The 22,250-nt window shown below is 39.0% G+C and overlaps 1 protein-coding gene across 2 annotated transcripts in view; it reads left to right on the top strand.

Annotated features, from left to right (window-relative positions):
* The first annotated feature begins 576 nt into the window (after nucleotides 1-576).
* EPM2A (EPM2A glucan phosphatase, laforin) overlaps nucleotides 577-22,250 on the top strand; it is a 43,162-nt gene continuing 21,488 nt past the window's right edge. Inside the window, exons 1-2 of one of the 2 annotated variants that reach the window (XM_048067844.2) lie at nucleotides 577-948; nucleotides 14,000-14,174. In XM_048067844.2, the coding sequence (XP_047923801.2) occupies nucleotides 687-948; nucleotides 14,000-14,174 (437 nt within the window). In that variant the 5' untranslated portion in view covers nucleotides 577-686. The remainder of the gene's footprint in view (nucleotides 949-13,999; nucleotides 14,175-22,250) is intronic. The other variant, XM_048067843.2, reaches the window with a different exon arrangement.

Here is a 22,250-nt window from a genome sequence, read left to right as displayed (position 1 = left end):
CGCAGGAAGCAAGCAGCCACCTTCTGAGGCAGGGTTTCTTTTGACTCGCTGAATGGCTTTCATCCTGTTCCCAGAACCTGACCTACATAAAGTTACTGCTCCTCTGTTTCTGTCCTTAAATGCTTCTGCAGCGGGTGTATTCGGACAAGGACCGTCCTATAAACGGTTGGATCGCATCCTTTTTTCTCAGTCTGTGTGTAAGCCCTGAGTATTGCTACGGGCAGGAGTTGCCAGATTACAGCCAGCAGGGCAGACCTGAATGCATGCAGCTGGGAGGTGTTTGTAAGGAAGCTTTGTTAACATTTCTCCCCTGTGCTTCATATATCTGGGTGAGAAGATATAAACAGAGAAGATACCAACGCCCTGAACACTTAGGCTTTATTTGAGACTATTCCTTTAGAATTGCTTGTAACGCTGCACGACAGCAGGAATTTAACAACGTGTGGGCTGCACTAAATGAAGCAAGTCCCCCTGCACGACGAGCACCCTGTGCTCACAGGAGCTGAGCCGGGTAAGGCCCACCGCCGCCGCCCGCCCCTCAGGGCCGCCCCGAGGCGTTCCCGTCGCCGTCCCCGCCCCGCCCCGGAAGGCCGGCGGCCCCCGCGGCACGGAGCGGCCCCCTGGCGGCGGCGGGGCGGCCTGAAGGGAGGGCGGCGAGACCCAACCGCCAGCCCCGCCGGGCCGCCATGCTGTTCCGCTTCGGCGTGGTGCTGCCCGGCCGCATGGCGGAGGGCGACGGCGCGGTGCTGGTGGCCGGCTCGCGGCCGGAGCTGGGCCAGTGGGACCCGCAGCGCGCCGTGCCCATGAAGCCGGCGCGGGCGGCGGCGGCGCTGTCGGCGCAGGAGCCGGCGCTGTGGCTGGGGGAGGTGCTGCTGCCCGGCGAGGAGGCCGCCAGCCCCTTCTGGTACAAGTTCCTGCGGCGGCAGGGCGGCCGCCTACTCTGGGAAGGTAACGCTGAGCTGCGCTGTCGTGAGGGCCTTTGGGGGCTGGTTAGCTTTGCCATCGGAATTACAGAAAAAAAAAAAAACAACAGGGAAAAGCTCTGTCACGTCTTTTCCAGTCCCTTTGCTGTTTCAGCCCTGCTTACACCGCGCATCTCGCCTGCGTTGTCAAATGCTGAGTAACTTCGGTGTTCAGGTGACGTGAGGCTCCGTGAGCTGGCTTAGTAGGCCTCATTTAAATACTACGCCCAAAATAACACTGCAGAGCTCCCAGTTTGCCTCTTGTCGCTAAGGAAAGGATCAGACCTGGTGAACGAAGGACAGATGACCCGAGAATTCGTGACTTGCATAACATAAAATAGTTTTACAGTCCATGCACAGAAGTGGCACATTATAAAGCTGTTTCTTTTCATCTATTTTAAGGACACATACCGTGCTTTCAAACTTTTATATGGCCATTCTGCCATATAAACTTAAACATGGATACCGTCATAACTACCGCATTTGTTCTGTGAAAATACTGTTTACGTCATGAAGTACTACTTACATCATGTCATAGCAAATGTTTTATTTGTAGTTACAATAAACGGTACATTCTGCCTGTTTTAACCATGTTTTTCTTTTGCAGACGTGCAGGAAAAGTGAATTTATGAAATAAAAATCTTTGCATCTGTCCAAGGAAGCAGAATTGGGTATTTTTTTTGAAGGTGCTGAGTTCTACATAACATGTCAGTGATATTGGTGTGGAGAAAGTTCTTCGCCACACAGGATATAGAAATAATAATTAAAAAAGAAAAAAGGTGTTCCAGTCTGTAAAGAACCTGTAATTGTAAGGTACAAGTTACTATCCAGTTCATAGTAATGTTCCCTTGGGGTGGTTATCCATACCTGGGAGTGCCTTTAATACGTATAGTAGATTGTCAAAACAGAGTATTCTTATTCCTCAGTAGTACTATTGATCCAGTTTTAGGATTAACCTGTGTGGAATTTTGTGTCATTGTACATGCTCAGCAGTTGCTAGAATGATAGAAGATAAACTGGAATATCATCCAAACGCAGAGGTTTTTTTTAGTTAGTCACTCATATTAACCCCTTTTTCTCCTAAGTTGTTATTTACAAAAAAGAACTATATTTGCCTAAAACCTGAAATCTATTGTTATTCATAGCTCCCATGAAGGGAGTTTAAGAATGCTTTTCTATTTAATAAAATAAAAAAAGTTGCAAGATATTGTTTGTCATTTTTTCTAATGATTTTATTGAGCTATAGTTGAAGAAAGACATCTACTATAAAAAAAAAACAAAACACTTTTTGATAAGTAAATGCTGTGCTTTCTGTTTAGTATGCTATGTGTTCAGAATGAAGATGTGCTTTGGGAGACACTTAGCAGTTACAAAACATCTGCAAGAAAGAAGACCTGGGCATGAGGGATAGAGGAAAGTGCAGAATGACACTTGCTCTAAATTTAAGAGTTGAGGCATTCATGTATAATCAGAGAAACTCTTGACCAGTTATGAACGTCAGAGGTTTACATATTTTGGATGTGAAATAATACAAAACTTGACAAAGTGTTGTATTTAAGAAAATTACTTTCATTTTTTTTATTAATATACTTTGCATAAGAATTCCACTGCAAATTATGCATGTTATTTTTACAACCCTACAGCATATGTTGCATCATATATTTTGAGTATAAGTTTAGCTCATCCTCACAACATTCAGCGTGATGGGGAAACTGAAAAAGACAATGAGGATTTGTTTCCGTGGTCTGGAAGAGTCAAAGTCTTAGGCTTTTGGGTTTTGCCATATGGTCTGATAGGAAGCCTTTGGATCAGGCCTGGGTTGCAGGAGGGTTGCTGGCTTGCCACCCGTGTCTTGGGGGAGCTAGTTTCCCTCTGTAGGAGAATGGGTTGGGAGAGGAGACTTTTGTGCCCCCAGAGTGTCGGATGATACCTCTGCTGGTGCAGACTGTCCCAGGGTGATGACGCTGGTCTGCATCAAGGGCCTCTATAGCTGTTGGGCTCTTCTGTCTCGAATCACGATCCCTGCATGCGCCGTGGTCCAAATAAGGTTTCTTTGGGAATGGTACTTTGCTTACCTGCTGTGAGTCCAGATGAAAGGCCTGAAATTCAGAAGGATTTTGAACTATGCCACAGTATTTGTGGAAAACTGGTTGATGGTAATGAGCCTCAGAATCTGGGAAGAGTTTTACCCATTAAAAAAAGAAAGGAATGTATGTAATATGTTTTTGTTTTGTTTTGTTTTTAAACTATATCCTACATAGCTTTCTGTACTCTGCTTTTGATGTAGATTCTTCAGAACTGGGTTTATGCATCTCTCAGTTTGGAAAGTACAAGTATATTGTGCCTGATGTCAAAACTAAATAAATACAAGATGGAGCTTATGCTTGCATTTATTCTTGTGAGTTTATGCCTGAACACTAACCATGCTTTTTTGTTTGTTTTTTTTTTTTCTTTTTTTCTTTATCTCTGGTCTAAATAAACTATACAAGGTATAGGTACTATGTAAGATACAATGTTCCATAAAAGAACAGACAAAATGCCAAGGGTATGCCCCAAACTGTGTTTTGATATGATCAAATTCAATCTCCTGACACACTTTCACATAAGCATTGGTTTGAGATAGGGGGTGCCTGCTTGAAGCTTTGCAAATGATAGAGTCATGCCAGTTAAAGCTTAGAACCTAGGTTCTAGCAATTTGTGAATGTGAGCAGAGCCTCATTCCTTACCAGAAAAAAGTCAGTTCTGGAGAGAAGAGAAAAGGAAATGTCTTGTTTGAATTCACTTGTAACTGTTGTTCTCTGGGGTTTCTTGGAGGCCCTAAGCAAACAATACAACGCAGTTCAATTTAGAAGCAACTGTGCTGCACAGCCTCTGACTCCCTGTGCTGACCTTCCAATGTTTCCAGCTCATGCAAGCTTGTTAGTTACAGTGTAAGCCCTCTGTTGGATGATGTATGCTTCTCATAATAGTTCAAAAGGACTGGTAAAGTTAGGGTATAATAATATTTTTCATAATATTTTAACAGAACTAGTGGAAATATTAACCAGAACTAAAATTTGCTCCTAACTTTCAAGTATCAAGCACCTGATTGGCTGAAAACATCAGCAATCCTAAGGTACATCAAAACTTTCAACTCAAGTAACAATTAGAGCAGTTTGCACATTTTGCTGTGCATGTGTCCTGGTTTTCTTCTGTAGTTTATATGCAGCCATCCAGGAGTGGCAGCTTTCTGCTTCTCTTTTCTGTATGAGAAAAAGAAACAGGTATGTGACAGTGGGCTCTTATTCTCCGCTGGATGTTAAGAAGAGCTGAGCTTTTCCCCATGTTGCATGAATTGGTTTATCTACTTTTTTCAGTGGTACATCAAGAGCTTTTTGCGTGCAAATAGGAAAAGGAGCTGCTGGGAGCTTTGATCACTGTCCTCCAGGTAACTACATCGTAGCTATGCCTCAGGGATTACTGGGTGCAGGGAGGACGGGGTGCTGTGGCTTCGGGGGGAAGCCTGCGGGTGTGGGTCCCTGCTGTCCCTGTTCACATCTGGCTGCAGGGTGCTGTGCCCAGTCCTGCTTGTAGTGCAGGTCGGACCATCTGGATGAACCAGTTATGTCCCCTGATCCACCAGACTACAGGGATTGTGGCTTTGTTGCCTGTCTTTGACAGCGGCCACTCTCTTTCTAGATAAAGTGTGTCTAAAGAACATTTTGCCCTTAGATCTTCCTGGCTGGATCTGCCCGCCCAGAGCTTGGTGCTGCAGGGGCTGAATTAGCTGCACTAGGGTAAGTGAGGCCTGCAACGCTGCATCTGAGCTGTGCAGAGCCGGAGAAGATAGGGGCTATTGGTATTTTCCTGGAAATGGCAGAGTTCTTCATGGCAGCTGTTCTTAAAGTTTAGTCCAGCTGCATACAAAAGCAGGGTGAGCAACTTCTTTTTTTTTTTTTTAATAGGTGTTAATTCATTTTTAATGTGGCAACCGAAACCAATCTTACCTCTTGGCCTTGACTGTGTAGAACGAGAATACTTGCTGATTTTAACGGGGTGATGTTTTAAAGGCAGCAAGGGAAGTTAATACCTAGTTGCCATTCACGTTCAAGAGACTGTAACAGAATAAAAAAAAATTAGGGCAAAACTGTAGTGGGATAAGGCACCATAAAACTTTGAGGTAATTCTAGAGAAGTACAATTTAATGCAACATTATTTTTCTGTAACTGACATGCACCTCTTTTTCTTTCTTTCCCAAAGCTAATCTGCAGATCCACAAATTACACAGAATTTCTATTACCGAACAAACAAAAACACAAAATGAGAGGATAACATTTCTTCAGTCTTTTTAAAAGAACTATTTTATGTAGCATTATTCCCACTGGGTGTCGCCATTTTACTTGTGTATAGCCAGCAACTGCTTAGCTTCATGCAACTGCTTACAAATTTCATCAGTATTTAGCGTAATCTGTTCCGCTTTTGAAAATAATATAGGGTTTTACTTCCCCACCCCAACCTCATTTTTAAGTAGGTAATGTCTGGGAAGGAACATAAAGTGCAATTGGGTTTTGATAGCTGAATAATTATGTATAATATGCTTTTTGTTCATGCAAGGCTATTGCTTCCTGAACAATGCTAGATCCCCTAGCACCTTTTAGGTGTGAGGAAATTTGTTATGAGTAAAAGAGAATAATTTTGGAATCTACTACTCAATCCCTCTTTAATGAATGGAGAGGAGTACAATAGCTCCTGTTATTTTGTTATTCAACCCTTTCAAGACATACTTATCGTGGATTACAATCATCATAAATGATTGGTAACAAGTTTTTTGTTCCATCCTATCTGTATGTCAGCATTAATCAACTTGTACTGAGCAGACGTATGAAACAATGCAGAGTTGCCCAAGAAAGTGCAAAATTAAAAGAATAAAAATAAGTATGCGCACATGCATTTCTCTGGATTTGGCAGCTATGTGTAATTTACTACCCACAGGAATAATCAGGGGCCAGCTTTGGCTGCCGTGAAAGGCTGATAAACATTTGTGCTTATAGTGATGAAGTTACAATAAATGTATCATTTAACAAATGCCTTATTTACCATTATTGCCATCATCCACTTCACCCCCTGCCCTCACTCCCAAGGGACAGCAGCATGCAATATGGGTCAAGAATTTATTTTCAATGGTGAGAAACATCGAGCAGTAATAACTAACTGGCATGAGCCTTTGGTTAAGATTTTGCCATGGCTACTATCCTGATGTAGCTTTTTTCCTGCCTATAGTTAAGTGATCTTTTCTGGTATGGTCAAAAGTAACAATTGGTAATATACAGTACAATGCTGTATAGAGTTTTGAAGCAGTAAGACTGTGTTACATTATGCATTTTATTATCAGGCATTTTTCTATCATCTGCATTTTCTTTATACTTATTTCCACCATCTGTCTAAGAAGAACCTTTGTTTTCGTGAGCTGAATTCCCTTTGAGTTGCTTTTCTCTGGCTTAATCTACATCTGACTGGACATTTGGCTAAAAATTATTACTATAGTAGCAGCTCCCACTGAGAAACACCTGTGCCTAAGCAGACCTAGAGAGAGAAATAAAGCAGGTGTTTTTGTGAGTTGCCTTTGAAAATTCCTATTTTCTCATCTATGGTTTTTAAAAAAAAAAAAGGCCTTGTTGATTAGCAGCTGAAGAGGGCTTTCTTGTAAACCATTTACTTCTAATTCTGGCATAATTAAAATCTATGAAAAGAATGCTTTTAGAATTAGACTAATAGGCTAAAAAATCGTGAATTCAGTCTGGATTTTAATAGATTTAGAACTTATTTCCCAGGTTATGCATATTAGTCCTACAACACTACAACATGAGAAGTTGTAGCAGTCTCCTTTAAATCTGACAAGATTAATGTGCAATGAAATAGTCTTTTGCTTTTTGGATATTTCTTTGGGTCTAGCAAATGCAAGGAAACTTTTCTGGAAATCAAACCAGTCATGAACAAGAAGTTAGTGAACTAAGTGTGGCAAGTTAACAATTTTGTCTCAACTATTTAAGTAATTATTTAAATAATTCAATAAATTTGCCTACTGTTTTCTGAATCTAACGGGAAGGCAGTTTATTGACAGCAGAAAAAAACAGTAAATGGCAGGGTAAGTGTACTTTTATCAAGCCTGCAAGTAAGGATTACTACATGACATACAGAATTCAAATGTGTTATTTGGCAGTATTTGTCAGAGAGGTAAAAACAAAGGCCAGCTGTGCAGGAGCTTTGTTTAGACTTTGGAAAGGTGGGACTCCCGTCTAAGGGTCTGTGGCAGCCTCCGAATGCCAGAATACGTGACCTAGTGAGGGAAATTTCTGCCTCCCACATCTCTGTTTTTTAACAATCAATGGCAATTCAGTCTTGGTGGGATTGAGACACGTCTTATTTCCAGACATGAAAGATTGAATTTCATTCTAACAGGCATCAGGGAGGCTTTCATGACAGTCTGATGTAAAGGGTAAGTAAATTTGAGTATTTTAAGTGTAGTGGTGGAAGTCCAGTTACAACCATATCTGATAATAACACCTTGAAGAACCACATTCAGATAACTATAGGAATCAGGTCCAAACCAGAACTTGAGGACTTTCTCTATTGTAATGTAGGCATGAAAGATAAAGAAGCTAGTGCATACTTAGGCTTTTAATTTCTTCATTTCAGAGGGTTTTTATAAGTATCCTTTAGTTCCTGTTCTTTTTTTTTTAAAAAAAATCTTTTATTCCTTTATTCCATTTCCTTATCCTCAGAATGTTCATAGAGCTTATGATGTTATTAAACTCTTCCAGGGGAATTTCTAAGTGTGGTCTCAAGATATTCATTTACCTTGTTTAAAGGACCTAGTTTAATATTTCAAATTATTTCAATTGTGCCAAAATGAGTCTGTGTGTTGGCAGACTGTTGGATCATATTTTTTTAATCTCTGTGGTACAACTGTAGTAAAACAGTATCTGAAGGTTCTTCTTTGTATTCTGTTACTGTATGTGGTTAGTTCAAATCTCAGAAGATCCTCTTCTGGTCCCTGTTGATCTTCTTCTAGTCCTTGATCTTTGGACATATTTTTCTTACGTATATGTTCATCTGTTTTTCCTTTGTTTTATTCTTGTCTTAGTCTTTTGCCAGTCCCATTTTTCAGTTATGTGAAGGTCTTTGGTTTTAATCTTTGTTTTTTCCTTTGTACAGCCAGCTTCCTTAGTATGCCACTTTGATCATCCTTCATATGCATTAAACTAGGAGCCATATGTGCAGTCATGCAGATTTTGAAAGAGCACTCTGTAAAGCTTGAACTGTAGGCATGACTGCTGATTCCTTTGTTCTTGAGCAATTCCCTAGATCAGTGGACTCCACTGGGGAAGTATCAGCAGTAGAAAGAGCAACAAGTAGGTTACAAAAGCAGTGGGATTTGTTAATTTAACCTCTAGAAACTTATTTTTCATTTCTCTGTCAGATAAGCATTTTTGCTCTGAGTGTCACAAATATAGAATTTAAACAAAATCATTCTGGACCTTATTGAAGGAAAAGGATGCTACCCTATCATTTAAACTGGGTCCTGTATCTTCTAATAAACTGTTCCAAATTCTCCATGTACTTTAATTAGGAAACTCCACACAATCATTTAACAAGAGGATTGGTACTGTTCAGATGTTTAACTCACTGCTTTTCATAACTAAATTATATGTGTCTTCAAATGATCTGCATACTTGCCTTCCCAAAATAAACAAATAAACTATTTTTTTGCCACTTGGAAAAAAATCAATAAAAACAAGATTAAGAAAAATATTAATTTAGAAGTGGCTTGGGCTATAAAAGCATGCCCTTCCTGTTGTGTGTTGTCCTTTCTCAAAGTGCGTATGTGCTTGCTTGCTTTTCCCCAAAGATGAACAGTAGAAAATGGATTTTACGTTCTTTTTTTTTTTTTTTTTTGCTTTACTACTGTATCCTGGAAAGATGAAATGCCATTAAAATTCTCCCAAATATTTGAAGATCCATAATGGTTTCTTGACTTCAAAAATTGAAATTCCTCTCAAATAATTGTTTATATCATGTAAAAAGTGCCTGTAAGCCTACCCAGTGGTCTGGTGCTGTGTGCTTTGAGCAACGTGTGAGAAAATGGCATTTAGTTCTGAGACCTGTGCCCTTCTCTTGTAAATGCTGCTGAGGGGATGCATAGCTACTTTGCCTGAGCAGAACATTTAAATGAGAGCTGTGATGAATTCCTGCTCTTGGAGACTGATCGAATCGTGGGGAGTTTATTCAAAGTAACTCGGTCGTTGTACAATGTTTGCTTAAGCTTGGAGAGACTAGCCAGTGTAAGGGGACTGATGTATTTATGCACCAAAGGGTTCCTTTTGGTGAGAGCTTGCCTTGCATCTCACATAGGGATTTTGCAGTATGCCCTTATGCTCAGCTTTAAGCTGCTTCCCTCCAAATGGAGTGAAGTCTAGAATGCCCAGCTTGTAACTGGGATGCAAAGTCCTCCATATGCTCAATTTCCACACTGGACTGGCCAGTGGTGCAGGCCTTATTGCTGGTAAAGATGTGATATGCCCCTGCGGTCCTGGAAGCATATTGGATTGCAGCAAATTTAGAGCTTCAGGTACAGAGATTAAATCTCAGCACTAGACCTTCAGTTTTGGTAACTTAGTTTATGAAATGCTTTGTGTATTTGAGAAACAAGTAAATAATACATTGTGCTGAGCATAACATTTCCGTGTGGAATGCTGCTGACCGACTTAGTGAGGTCACTTAGAAGATCCAGTGGGGATCCAAGCCCAAGTGGAGTGGGAGGTTGGTGTGGATATGAGCAGCTTCAGCCGTAAGGAGACATGTCTGGACTCTGCACACATGCAGTCTCGTGGCACTTCTTTCTGCCCTGGACACTTTTCTTTCTGGTGCTTGAGCAGAAGGTAAGAAATTAGAAAGGGCACCAAGACATTTCCAATGCACTGAGAAGCCTTGGATTCTGCTGAGCTTGCTCCTACTGCCTTCATCATGGTCTGTTTCCTCCCAGACTAACCAACCATAGCACTCAGACAGCCCTGGACTAGAGGGAGAGGGATGAGGTGATGTTCTTTCATTTGCAGTGCTGCTGGTCACTGCCTGTAGCTAGTACCCTGCCCAACTCGCTCTGCTAGGCATGAGAAAGTCCCCTGCTTCAATGATTCAAATCCAGAAAATAATTTGCTTGGCCTATAATGGCAAGGAAGGGGAGAGTAATTGTTTCACATAGTGTACCAAATTTTCATCCTGCCTCTGACAGCTGTTTTGTTCTTGGCACAAACTCTTCCTGTGCTTCTGAGAAGTCTTGAGCTGGGTCTTTGGAGTCAGAGACATGGAGTCAAGGAACTCTACCACAAATTAGGTGCAAGGAGCTTGCTCCATCAGGGGCTAAGGTGCCACTAAGGCATGATTGCCTGGATGTACTAAGCGTACGTCCATGAGGTTGCATCATGAGGTTGATGCAAAGGGAACTCACGAGGAAGGGTTTATAAAGATAGGGTTAGAAAAGAAAGAGCTGAAGATTGCCTAGTTAATGATTTCTGCTCATGCCCCAAGCGGTGCCCATTTTTGTAGCTGTATGTGCTCTGCAAATATATAGCAGAAAATTTAAGTGATCCTATTTGTTTTCTATTTAAAACATTGTTTATGATCAGTTAACTTAAATAAAAGCTGGTTTAATTGGCTGACTTTTATTTTTGTATAAAATGACTCTGAAAGATAAAAGTTAAGAAAATTCATTCTTTAGCTGTTTTATAGCAGCTCTAAATTATAGATGAGTTCTGCATTAGTCCTGCAAACTTGTCATGTGGCTCTACATCTAAAACTGTTTCCTTGCATTGTTATTTTATAGCAACCAAAAAAAAATATAGTTTTCCTGTGACAAACTCTGCTAGAAGAAGCATGATGTAAACTGATACAACTGTTTTCACTTAAAAAAATAATAATAAAAGTTTCTATAATGCATCTTGTGAAGCAAGTGGTGGCAGGAAGCACTTGTGTGGGAAGATATTATCAGGGAAGTAGGATCTTTTGGATATTACCTGGGTAGTGAAATCATGATCATTTGTGGTAAATGCCTTCATTTATAACTCTTGCAAGAGACTAAGAACTCTTAGCATTCAGTATCCTAAACAATTCAGTATGATCATTTTTTTCCTTCTTCATAGCAGTATTTTTTAGATATGATAGCCCTCTTCCCTTTGTCTCTGAAATCATTTCACTCTATTTGTTTTTGTATTCATATACATTCTGTTGCACAGACATCATATTTCAATAAGAGGGGTGTTAATTCATAGACCAGTATATAATATAAGGAGAAGTAAAGAGCTGTGTAATTCTCATGAAAAATGTTATGAATGCAAGCTGTTATTGTTTACTTGAGTATTAAAATGAAAACGGAAACATTGGGATGCTCATTTGACTGTAGGCCACAGCAGGAATGTGAGGTTGAGTGGTTCAGAAAAATCAACAGTGATAAATAACAGTTAGAGGAGGAAGCTTTTAAGAATGAGATTTGACAAAACCTGTTTGAGGGAACAAATGAAGCAAATGCCTAGTGGCAATTTACTTTTGGCCTCACTTGTGTGCATGTTGTAGGCTAGATAAGGAAATGAGTGATGGTGGAGATGTAAAGATTACAAGGCGAGGAGGTTACTGCTATTTAAGAGAACAGATGATAGTGAAGAAAGGGAAAAAAAAAGAGCTAATAGTTAAAGCTGAGGGAGTACGATGGAGAGTAGAACTGGCGGATGGCAGAAGTACATTCACCTCAAGCAGAAGCAGCTGGAAATGGGCAAATACAAGGTATGGAGCGGTGCAGTTGTGATCGCAAGCATGAAGCTTCAGACTTGCTTGTCTTGTAGGACCTACTAGCACCTTGGGGAAAAGAGAAATTAAGCAGGAGGGAGAGAACATGGTTTGATTGCAAAAGGTGATGCAGAAACCTTGGTGGAAGAGGAGGAACAAGTGCGAGCAATGCACGGGGAGGATACCCCATGGGGCTGGCAGCCTGTGCCCACCCCAGCTAGGAGCAGGGCACCTGGGGACAGGTCAGGCAACAATGTGAGCCTGCGGGTGGGTGAGGGTCAGGATCAGACCCAGCCTTGTGATGGCTGGGCAGGGCCGTGGTGATGTGCATTGCTACAGCTGTCAGAGTATAAAGCAGGGAAGGCAAGGTGTATTATTTGTGGCTGTAAAGATTTTGTTGAATGCATGAAGTCAGTTAAGTGGTGTAAACATCCATAGGTTTTGTTGCACTGTTGTATTTGTTGAAGTAAACCACTTTCTTCAAATACAGTTTAAACATGGTAAAGAATGTGTAAGCAATTAGAAATGTAAGATAAAAATAAAGTGATAAGACTGCTTGTTTCAGGAGCTATATACTGATACCGCTCACTTTATTTATCAAAAGTTGTGCCATACCATTGCATATGATACATAATGGCTCAGCACTATCGAAAGAGAAACTAGTTTTCCGTCTCGTATTTTCTTTTTCTTTTTGGTAAATAATAATATTCACAATTATGGTAAAATGTGCTGTGTTTCATCTGGCAATAAGGAGTTTGTTTCAGCTTTACTATTAAATATTAGTCTTATTCTCTAATCATTGCATTTCAAATCTCCTAAAATGCTGTTCTCTGGGAAATTTTCCCTAAATGCAATGCTTGGAAGCTGGTCATGCATTTATGTGCAGTGTGAAATCAAAGACATTCCTTCAGGCATCATTTTACTCAGAAATGTTCTAACATTATTTATAATGTATAAATGTAACAGGTTTACATTAAAAGCAAGCCATAGACTAGGTCACTTCTGATCTGCACAATAATTCCTGCATAGCAATTAGTATTACAACAAGTTTGTAAAAACAGAGGAGGAAGAATATTCATGTACTGAGTTTTTGGAGGCTAGATAACCTTTCCGTTACTGACATAACCCTGTTCACTTCAAACTGCTCACTCTGGCATGGTATTAAAAATTGGTTGCCTGTAATAAAGCTCAAACTATTGATATAAGAGAAGTTGAAGGTGTAATGGATATTAGGTAGTGCATAGCTGTAACAAAAGTTTCTTACTTTACACAAGGCCACGTAAGGCAAGAGTGCTTGCTCAGTATTGCAGATGTACCAGTCTCTCTCAGGGTCACTTTGGACAATTTTCCTGTGTGCGAAGAGACTTTGTAAGTGTGACATATGCATCTAAAGAGCACAAAGCAATCTTTTATTGGTTAACAAACATAAAAGGCAGGATGTAATGAGCTCCTAGGCTAGGTATTAGTATGCTGTCAATCCCCAGTACGACACTTGAAGAGCCTTTGCTGGCCAGATAGTTGCAGATCAGATGGAGGAGAGCCAGTCTTCACTGCTCCTTCAAACAAGTCTTCATTGCTGCTGGGTTGCTGTTTTTCACCTGCTTACTTTGCCTCTTTGGGGTTTTATGTCATTCCACATTGGTGTTTTTCCTCTTGAATCCCTGGCTGGTAATTCCAGCATCAACAGCCCTACCTTTGCTTGCAGTTGTATCTTTCTTGTCTCGCATGGCTGTACTCTATACTTTCTCCAAGGTCTGTCTCATAGCTTAGCAATTTCCTTAGAAGTCTGAGGCAAGGTTAAGCAGCTGTGCCTTGGATCATGGAAAGCTGAACCCCGGAGAGGGAGGTCACACAGCACAAACATTAAACACTGAGGTCAAATATTATCAGACATCAAATGAGGAATTTAAATTAAATTAATTATTCTTGGAATTGCAAGTGCCATGGTTCATGATTTGGGATACTTATACAGATTTAATGTTTCTTTAAATCATTTGCAACAAGTGATTGAAATGCTGTACATTTTTTTTTGGGGGGGGGGGGAGGGGGCAGTGCTGCTCTTCCAGTTATTTCAGGTGCTAAGCATATGCTCTAGAAATATAGTCTAAACAGGTAGCAAACACCACTCCTTGCCTTAAATACTCAGTTTACAGCACCTGCAGATGATTTGGAAGATTTTCTGGATACGCAGACTGCAGTTGTCCTTTCTTCTGTTCTAGGTAATGGGCCCCATCATGATCGAAGTTGTGTTTACGATGAGAGCAACGTAGTCGATGGAGTTTACTGCCTCCCAATAACACACTGGATTGAAGTCTCTGGACATACTGATGAGATGAAACATACAACTGACTTCTATTTTAATATTGCAGGACATCAGGCTATCCATTACTCCAGGTAAAACACAAGTCCATGCCTTGGCCAGTGTCACATATTCAAACAGAAAATCAGTATGATATCAGCAAACTTTGAATTAGAAGTGGCGAATGGCAATACGCATGCAAAAGTTCCCCAGAAAAGCTGAACAAAGATTAAACACCTCTTTGCAATTAAATGTCTTTTTTTTTTTCTTCTCGATAATAAGGAGAGTTTTGAAGTTCAAGGATACCTGCATTCTATGAAAAGCTGTGTTAGTTGCATCACATATGAAAATGCTTATCAGTAATTTATGGATAAAATTATGAGGAACTCTTATTTTCAAGTGTTTGTCAATATGCATCTATACACAAGTATACCCAATATATTTGTGTTTGGGATTATTTTAATGAAGTACATAATTTGGGGAAACAAAAAGAATATATTCCTGGACCAGAACTTTAGGGCATTGTGTTATTGCTTATTTGTGGAAGCAATGGCAATTAGTGACAGTTCTTATAGATGACTTCTGCTTCTTAAACATAATGAATGCATTCCCTTTTTTTTTTTAAAAAAAAAAGAAAAGAAAAGAAAAGAAAAAAGGTAAAATTTAATTAAGTCTTAAAATGCATTTACTTCTCTGGGGTTCTGTTGAGTCTAACTGATTCCTGCTGCTTTTTGTGTCTGGAATGCCTCTGTAAACTTGGGTTCCTGTAATTGTAGCTCATCTTTGTAGTGCTTGGTTCAAGAAGTGCTACTAGAGCCACAGCTGCTTTGTGAAGGAAAGCAGAATGAGAAGATACAGATACCTCCAAAGCCTGCACTGAAAATGAGTCTGACTGAATTAGGAACCAGTAAGACTTAAAGTGAAGATGGTATGCATCTTTCAGGGCTGTACATAAAGCAGAGGCTGTGTTTAGAGCAGCAGGCTTGGCACTGGTGGCTAACTGTGCACTGAGGACTTGGGGACTATTTGTAACTTTGCCCTTGTCTCCAGCTGTGGATGTGACAATAAGTTTGTTGATTGATAATGGTTACATCAATACTGGCAACCCTGATATGCCACGTGCAGCTGATGTTGCTTACAGAACAGTTAATGATCCTAAAAGAATATTTATTTTTTGAAAAAAAAAAAAATCAGATGTTTATACTTTCATTGGGTCTTAGCATTCCTTTGTGTGAATTTCTCCAGATTACCCTTTCGGCTACTCCAGCCTCACTCTTGTCTCCTTCTTCTACTGTTTTATCTGAACCCTTATGCAGTGTAGGAAACAGAATTGTTTTTTTCTCATGAGAGTTGCACTGTATGACAGAAAGATTTTCTTTTCTTGGTGTCTTCTGGAATATTACAGGTTCATAAATAGTGTCAGGCATATGTGGGTATTCATGTGACTTGGTACCATTTCCCAGAGACTTCCTCAAGCTATATAATACTCCTGACAGATTGTTATCTGTATCTTAAGCATCCATTTCCAGCGTCCTATCAGAGAAAAGATCTTGTTTCCTCCAAAGCAGAAACTTGTCAATCCCAAATAATCTTCACTTGGCAGAGGAAGTTTGTGAGAAAGAGGAACAGCTGTCAGAAAGAGAATATTTAAACACCAAAGGCTAACTTATCTTTCTTTCCAGCGGCAGCAGTGATCCATTTAATACTGCCTTATCTGCATGACTATATGTTTCCAAGATGAGGTAAAAAGCTGCAGATTCTACTAAAGAATATTTGGATAAAATTTTCTGTGTTGCGTAGTCAATTCCAGATGAGGATCTCCTCTGTTCCCATCTCTCATACCTTCACTGCAAGGAAGCCTTATATGCACATCTTCAGTAATTCTTATCTCATTTTTTGAAGCTGTATTAAGTGAGCATGCCCCGTAACAGTGCTGTCATGTAATTATTAATACTTTGAAGATATGCACCCTTAAATGATTTTTCAGTTGTTAACAGCTGGGGGCAGATTCACCCTTCCACTGGTTATTAACAAAGCAGCCCAAAGCTACTGGCTAGTTGAGATTTCTTTTTCTTTTTTTTTTCTTTTTTTTTTCAGTTAAAGTGAGCTAATGAAAATGCGTTATTTTTTATGGATTTATTGATTTGGAAGACTACTGTGGACATTAGTATCAACAAAAACAAAAACAAACCAAAAAACCCCAACAACACACAAACAAGCAAAAGCTAAGAAGCAGTCCCTCTGTCTTTACAGCTGAAAGCTTAGTTTATGGTCTGGTCTAGTTCCCCAGCTGAGATTACATTTGCCCATGTTGTAAAGCAGCGGTACCACAGGGAGCTTTAGGAGCACGGATTCTGAGTACTGCCGCTAGTTGTAAGAGCTGCAAAGAACAGTGGCACCTGGAAAGAAGTTATTTATTGGGGAAAACCTGTGATGTGCCTGTTCTCTACATTGGTGCTGATCTGTTACAGTTAATAGGATTGCCATGTGCAAATCGGCTAGAGAGGAAAGATTTTCTCTGACAAAATGGCCTCCCACGTGAGCTGGTGAAATGATTTAACTTGTCATCTGTCTAATCACAATGATTAAAAGCAGTTGCTGCTGTTAACTGTTTCTTTTTAAAACATGTGCTTAAATTTTAAATGGGTTGTAGTGGTATGCGATGTTGCCAAAAGTCGTTCTGAATAATTTTGAGGATGACAGTGATGCTTTGAGGAATCATGTGTTTTTTTGTTTGTTTGTTTTTTATTCAGTGTATATGTATTCATTCATAAATCAGTGAACTTTTTAGACTTACAGGTTGCAGAATATGTGGTGCATTTTTTAACCATACTAGGATTTTAATTATTTTTTAAGTGTGAAATGGAGTTCACCTGCAGCTAGAGTCATGACTGATACTTCTGTAATATTAGTGTTCACTATTTTTTTTTTGGAAATGTAGTGACACACATCGCTTAAATCTGATTCAGAAAAAGAAAAAAAAAACAGTCCATTTCTCTTTTGTGTCAGGTATTACTGTAATAAGATGCCTTAAATTGCAGAAGAGTTCATTTAGGACACAGCAATTTTCCAAAGCAAAGAAGAGTTATTTCATCTTTTCAGTGAGAATATGGTTTCAGAAAGTCTGTAAATGTGGGTCACTTTAACTCTGTATCAGTTCCATTTGTGAAAGGTGGAACATCATAATTCAAAAGTGTTAGCTGACTTAATATTTATTAATATTCTTCTGCAGTTCTCAGATGAACAGCTCTGTGTAAGGATAAAGAGGGAGTGACACCTGAAATTTCAAAATCCTTAAATAATATGTTGGAGACAGTGATGCTTGATGATAGAATTAGGTAATAGAGGAGCACATATCACTGAGAGCACTGAGTTACAGTTTTCTATTTTCAGACTGTTGTTAGGTCCCCAGATCCATATTTACCACCCTCCCACCTCTGGGAATTACTACAGACAAAAGAAAGGTCAGCATTTATCAGCAGAATACTGCTTTAATGCCTCAAGAAGGTAAACAAGAAGCATCTGGATTTCGCCTTGGGTTATACCTCATTCACTTGCATATCTAAATTGAGATTCTAGTGCAGATCAGGGGTACACATTTTATGTGGCTCTCCTGGCCATCCCCACTTTCCACAGTTTATTTCTTATTGCAGAGCAGTCTAAGAGTGAACAATCCTTTTAGTGAATTTGAGTGATATCTTGTCAGATAAAGCTAAACTACAGTTTAGTAATTCTCCTGTGAAGAAATGAGCGTTTACTTGATTGATATGAATCTTTAGTTTGGGTGGAAGACAAGAATCTGGTTGGGTATGTTTTGCTTGAGGCTCACTGGAGAAAAGAAAACTTCATTTAACTTAACTGGATTGCATTTATTGCTGTTTGAGTGTTGCAACAATGTTGGTATTGATGAATTTAAAGGTATACTTAAAAGACATTTGTGGTAGGGCTGGGTTTGAGGCTAAGTACTAACTTTGGATGTCTATATAGCGCAGTTCAACTCACTGGTGACTAGGTGTCTGCTTTAGAGTGAATTGAAGGACTGAATAGATCTCCAAACTACACTGACTATGCTGATGAGGTCTTTATTGATTTATAATGATACTTTAAACATCCGATTCTCATGTCCTGTTGCTTGAAATTTGATGTCTAGTGTTATTTGAGATGATCTGGAGTTTACTGTCTGGCCTTCAGCTGCTGCACTACAGGAACACAGTTCACGATAGCTCTTTGGTTATATCTGTGAGGCCCACACAGATGATCCAGATGCTCTAGGACATCTCAGATCTTAGGAAAGCTGTAATTAGGCAATGCTGTTTCTGAAAACACCCACATTTGTAGATACTCAGGGCTAAGTGTCGTCGTCTTGATATTGTACCCCAACTCTAGCCTACATTAATGAATAATGTCCATCTCAGTTCAGTATGAAGTCAGAATTACCTTTGAATTTTGCAACTGGAAAAATACAAGAGAGAGCTTTTATTTGTTTTTACTCTTTAACTGGAGAAGAGTTTCATTTCTGGTTTAACTGTTTTTTAATTCATTCAAAAAATAAAATACCCTTCTGTTTTAAGTGTCATTCTAAAGCAATTTTTTTAATTACTGAACTTTATATATACATATATAGAAGCTTTAAAGAGGAAGCTGTCATTCAAGAAAGAGAAAAAAAAAAACAACTAGAGCTCAGTGAACTATTCTACTGTAGTAGAAAGCTGAACTAATACTTTATGCCTACATTCAGAATTAAGAGAAGAGGTGATGATATCTACTGAGATTACCACAATTAACATTAAAAGCTGAGAGCTAGCTGTGCCTAGTGAAGGCTTGTGGTAACAATATTAGAGAAAAGAATAAGAACTAATGAGTTCCAGATCAAAAGTCTTCTGTTGTATTCTAGTAAAATAATCTTGATTAAAAATACTTAACATCAATAGGAGTTTGCCCTTTGATTTCAGTACTTGGGGCTCTAACTGTAAAGTTATCTGGCCTTTTTATACCTTAAATTATGATAATATTCTAAGCCACATTTTGTGATATGTTTACCCCATAAACTAGGACATTTAACCATTTGTTTGAATTTGTTTTCATTATACCGAGCTATAACATAGTTTAAATTAGATCCACTCTTTATTTAGCAATAGAATAATCTTTTATATAATGTTTTAAAAATTATTATTATTATTTTGTCTCATATTTATCATCCTTTTTTTTTTCATCACTCTCAAGTGGAGCTGTGAAATGCCTTTACTAGTCTCTGATGTGAAGAAAGCAGGTTTCAAATCAGTGTAAAAAGTGACTTTTAAGTAATTTTACATCCAAGTTCTTGAAAAATCGGAATGTATATGGTGGGATACCATCTGAGGGATTAAGAGCAAGAGTGAGAAGAGAACCATATTGTGAGCTCAGAACTTTATCAATTTTTAAAGTCCTTATTGGTTTACATTTAATTTATCACTGTAGTGGGTAACAAATGCATTTTTCTTCCACATTTGCTGGCGATGCAAAAAAAATCGCAAACTTTGTCCTTTCATGAACTCCCCACGTGGAGCCTTCCCCAGCAGTCTCTGTAAACTTGAAATCTGATTCTGTTTTTCCAAGTTTTGAGATTTTGCAAGAACAGAATGGCACTTGGCTGTGTAATCTAAGCCAGGCTAGCAGACAAACCTAAAAACCAGGCTCGCTACAAAACTAAATCCCATGAACTGTGCACAGAAATAGTTAGGATATGTTGTTAGGGAAGTCACAAACTGTGGAACCTTTGTAATGCCGTCCGTAATCTGGATTGAGGGAACTCACATTTTGGTCTTTCATTTTTTTCTTCTTTTTTTTTTTTCTTCTTCTTTTTCTGAGCATTAGCAAGCATCTGTTGTCGACATAGCTCCGATTCCCTCACTGTGACCTACCACCTGAGCATTAAAGAGAAGGTTGAGATGGATGGGAACTCCTGGATCTCAGTTGTTCATTACTAAGCACATTTCTTGTGAGTGTCATAGTAACAAAATCTGGCATTACAACAGGTGATGCAAATTTGCCAGAAGAAAAAATCACGGAGCTTTTACATTAAAAACTTTTACATGACGGTCATCAATGTCTGAATTCCCATTATTGTGTCTAGCTACAGTAAATTCTCTGTTAACTCTAGTGAGTAGCTACTACCCAACATGCCGTCAGATTTATGGTGTACTGCAGTGTCTGAGGGACATGAAATATTGTCTAGACATTGAGATGACACTGTTGAAGTAATGACTGATAAATGGTAAATCATCAATGTAAACATGATAAAATTGTGGGAGGAAATGATTTTGGCAGCAAATGAGACTGAAAACTAGCAAACTTGTGAACTAATAATGTCAGCTACTTTTAAAATGTCAGGCTTTGTTAATATTCAACAACTATTCTGAGTGTTCCTATAAAGCTACAGTGTATGTTGTCAGCATTATCGATAAATTAATATTTTTGAACTTTTTTACATTGCTCTAGGTTATGAAACAATTAGAATAATTCTTGATAGCACAACAAGGGCACATCACACTGATATGTGGATTTCACTTCTGGTGAAAACCGAAGTATTTCTAATCATTCACAGAATATTTTCACAGTTCAGAAATACTGAATCCCCCGAGTTAATGTCTGTCACTCATCTGTACTAGAAAAAAATGTCTTCCATAGCACTTTCATTGCACCTTGTTTGTCTTCTTTTTCTCAGCTCTGATATACTTCTCCTTATGAGAGTAAGCAAGTTTATGAAGTTCTTACCATTTCTGATTCCTGCAAAGAAACATAAAGGAACTAAACCTTTTGGATGTTACACATGTGAAAAAGTTTTTTTTCCTTTTTTTCCTTTTTTTCTCCTAATCATATTCTGAATCACATTCAGAAATAATGTCAAGGTCCTTTAAAGTTCCACATGACTAAGCCAAGAAAGAACCAGTTGGCTTCCCTAAACTTTGGTGGCTAGCAAGGTGCTATGAATATGCAATAGTTTCTTGATAGTATTGCTAGAAACCTTAAGAGTAAGGCCCTGTAGGCACAGGAGAGCTTTTGCAGAACTAAAGCTCTTAATGTAGTTTCATCTCAGAAGATAATATAATTTTGTCTGTCACAGGGTTAGGATGAGGTTTACGAGGTCTGTGCAGTGCCACTGTCAGCATGGGCATGGCAGAAACAGAAAGAACAAGACCACCGTATTGATTCTGATGCTTGTAATTCCACATCAGCACAAAGCTCTGAAGGGCAGCAATTGTTAGATGTGACATTTCTCTGGAAAACAAATAATTTTTAAATACAGAACTTGAGCATGGCGCAACGTACTTCTAAGCAGCTAGGTGAATGTGGCAAAATTTCAGAATTTTTAAAAATCGTATTTATCACCAGCACCAAGAATTACCCTGATCATATTAAACAATATGTTTGATATGCTGTGTACAGAAATACCCGGTAGCAAGTCTATACCTGAGTGTTGTGACATGGCAAGGGGAGAGGAAGCTGCAAAGAGCACTTACTATTTCATGGAAGCAAATGTTTTTTCTCCATGTGCTAAGAACCTATGGCTTGCAGGGTGCTTAAGAAAGAAACCAGGAATGAAGGTTCAACTCAAAAGAGCCATAGTAATTTAACTGCATAATTTCCAAACAAGGAGTGTGCAACAGTACACTAAAGCGAGCTTAGTGTGCTGCTTTGATAGTCTCGTGAGTTTTATCTGGATTTTTCTTTTCCATTCTACCTTTCATATGTGGTATTTGGAACTGGCACTTCATTGAGAATTATTTATTTGGATGGGGTGACTGTTCAGAAATGAGTGTTTTGTTAATAAAATGGCAGCAAGCAGAGCCTGGCTGTTGATGGCTAGATGAATGTTTTTCATCAGCTGGCTGGTATTTGGTAATATTTTCTTAAAACTACTGTTGCTCTTTAAAATGGATCTTTTCATAGCTGTGTCACTACACAAAATGATTTCCTTACCTTGTAAGAAAAATTCACAATTCTGTGTTATTATGGGAGCAAAAGCCAGAAGGAATACTGGGAACCCTGCATGAAAAAAAAATCCTGAGGAGTAAACATACTTATTTGTTCTGTTTTTTCTCTGTGGGAAAGAACAGACAAATGTTGATAGTCTAGTAAGTATGAATTTTATGTGGAGTATCACTGTTAGGAAGCAAAAGCTATTGCTGATC

The sequence above is a fragment of the Anser cygnoides genome, chromosome 3, assembly GCF_040182565.1.
Source record: "Anser cygnoides isolate HZ-2024a breed goose chromosome 3, Taihu_goose_T2T_genome, whole genome shotgun sequence".
Lineage (NCBI taxonomy): Eukaryota > Metazoa > Chordata > Aves > Anseriformes > Anatidae > Anser > Anser cygnoides.
This window is presented reverse-complemented; position numbering and strand designations above follow the sequence as displayed.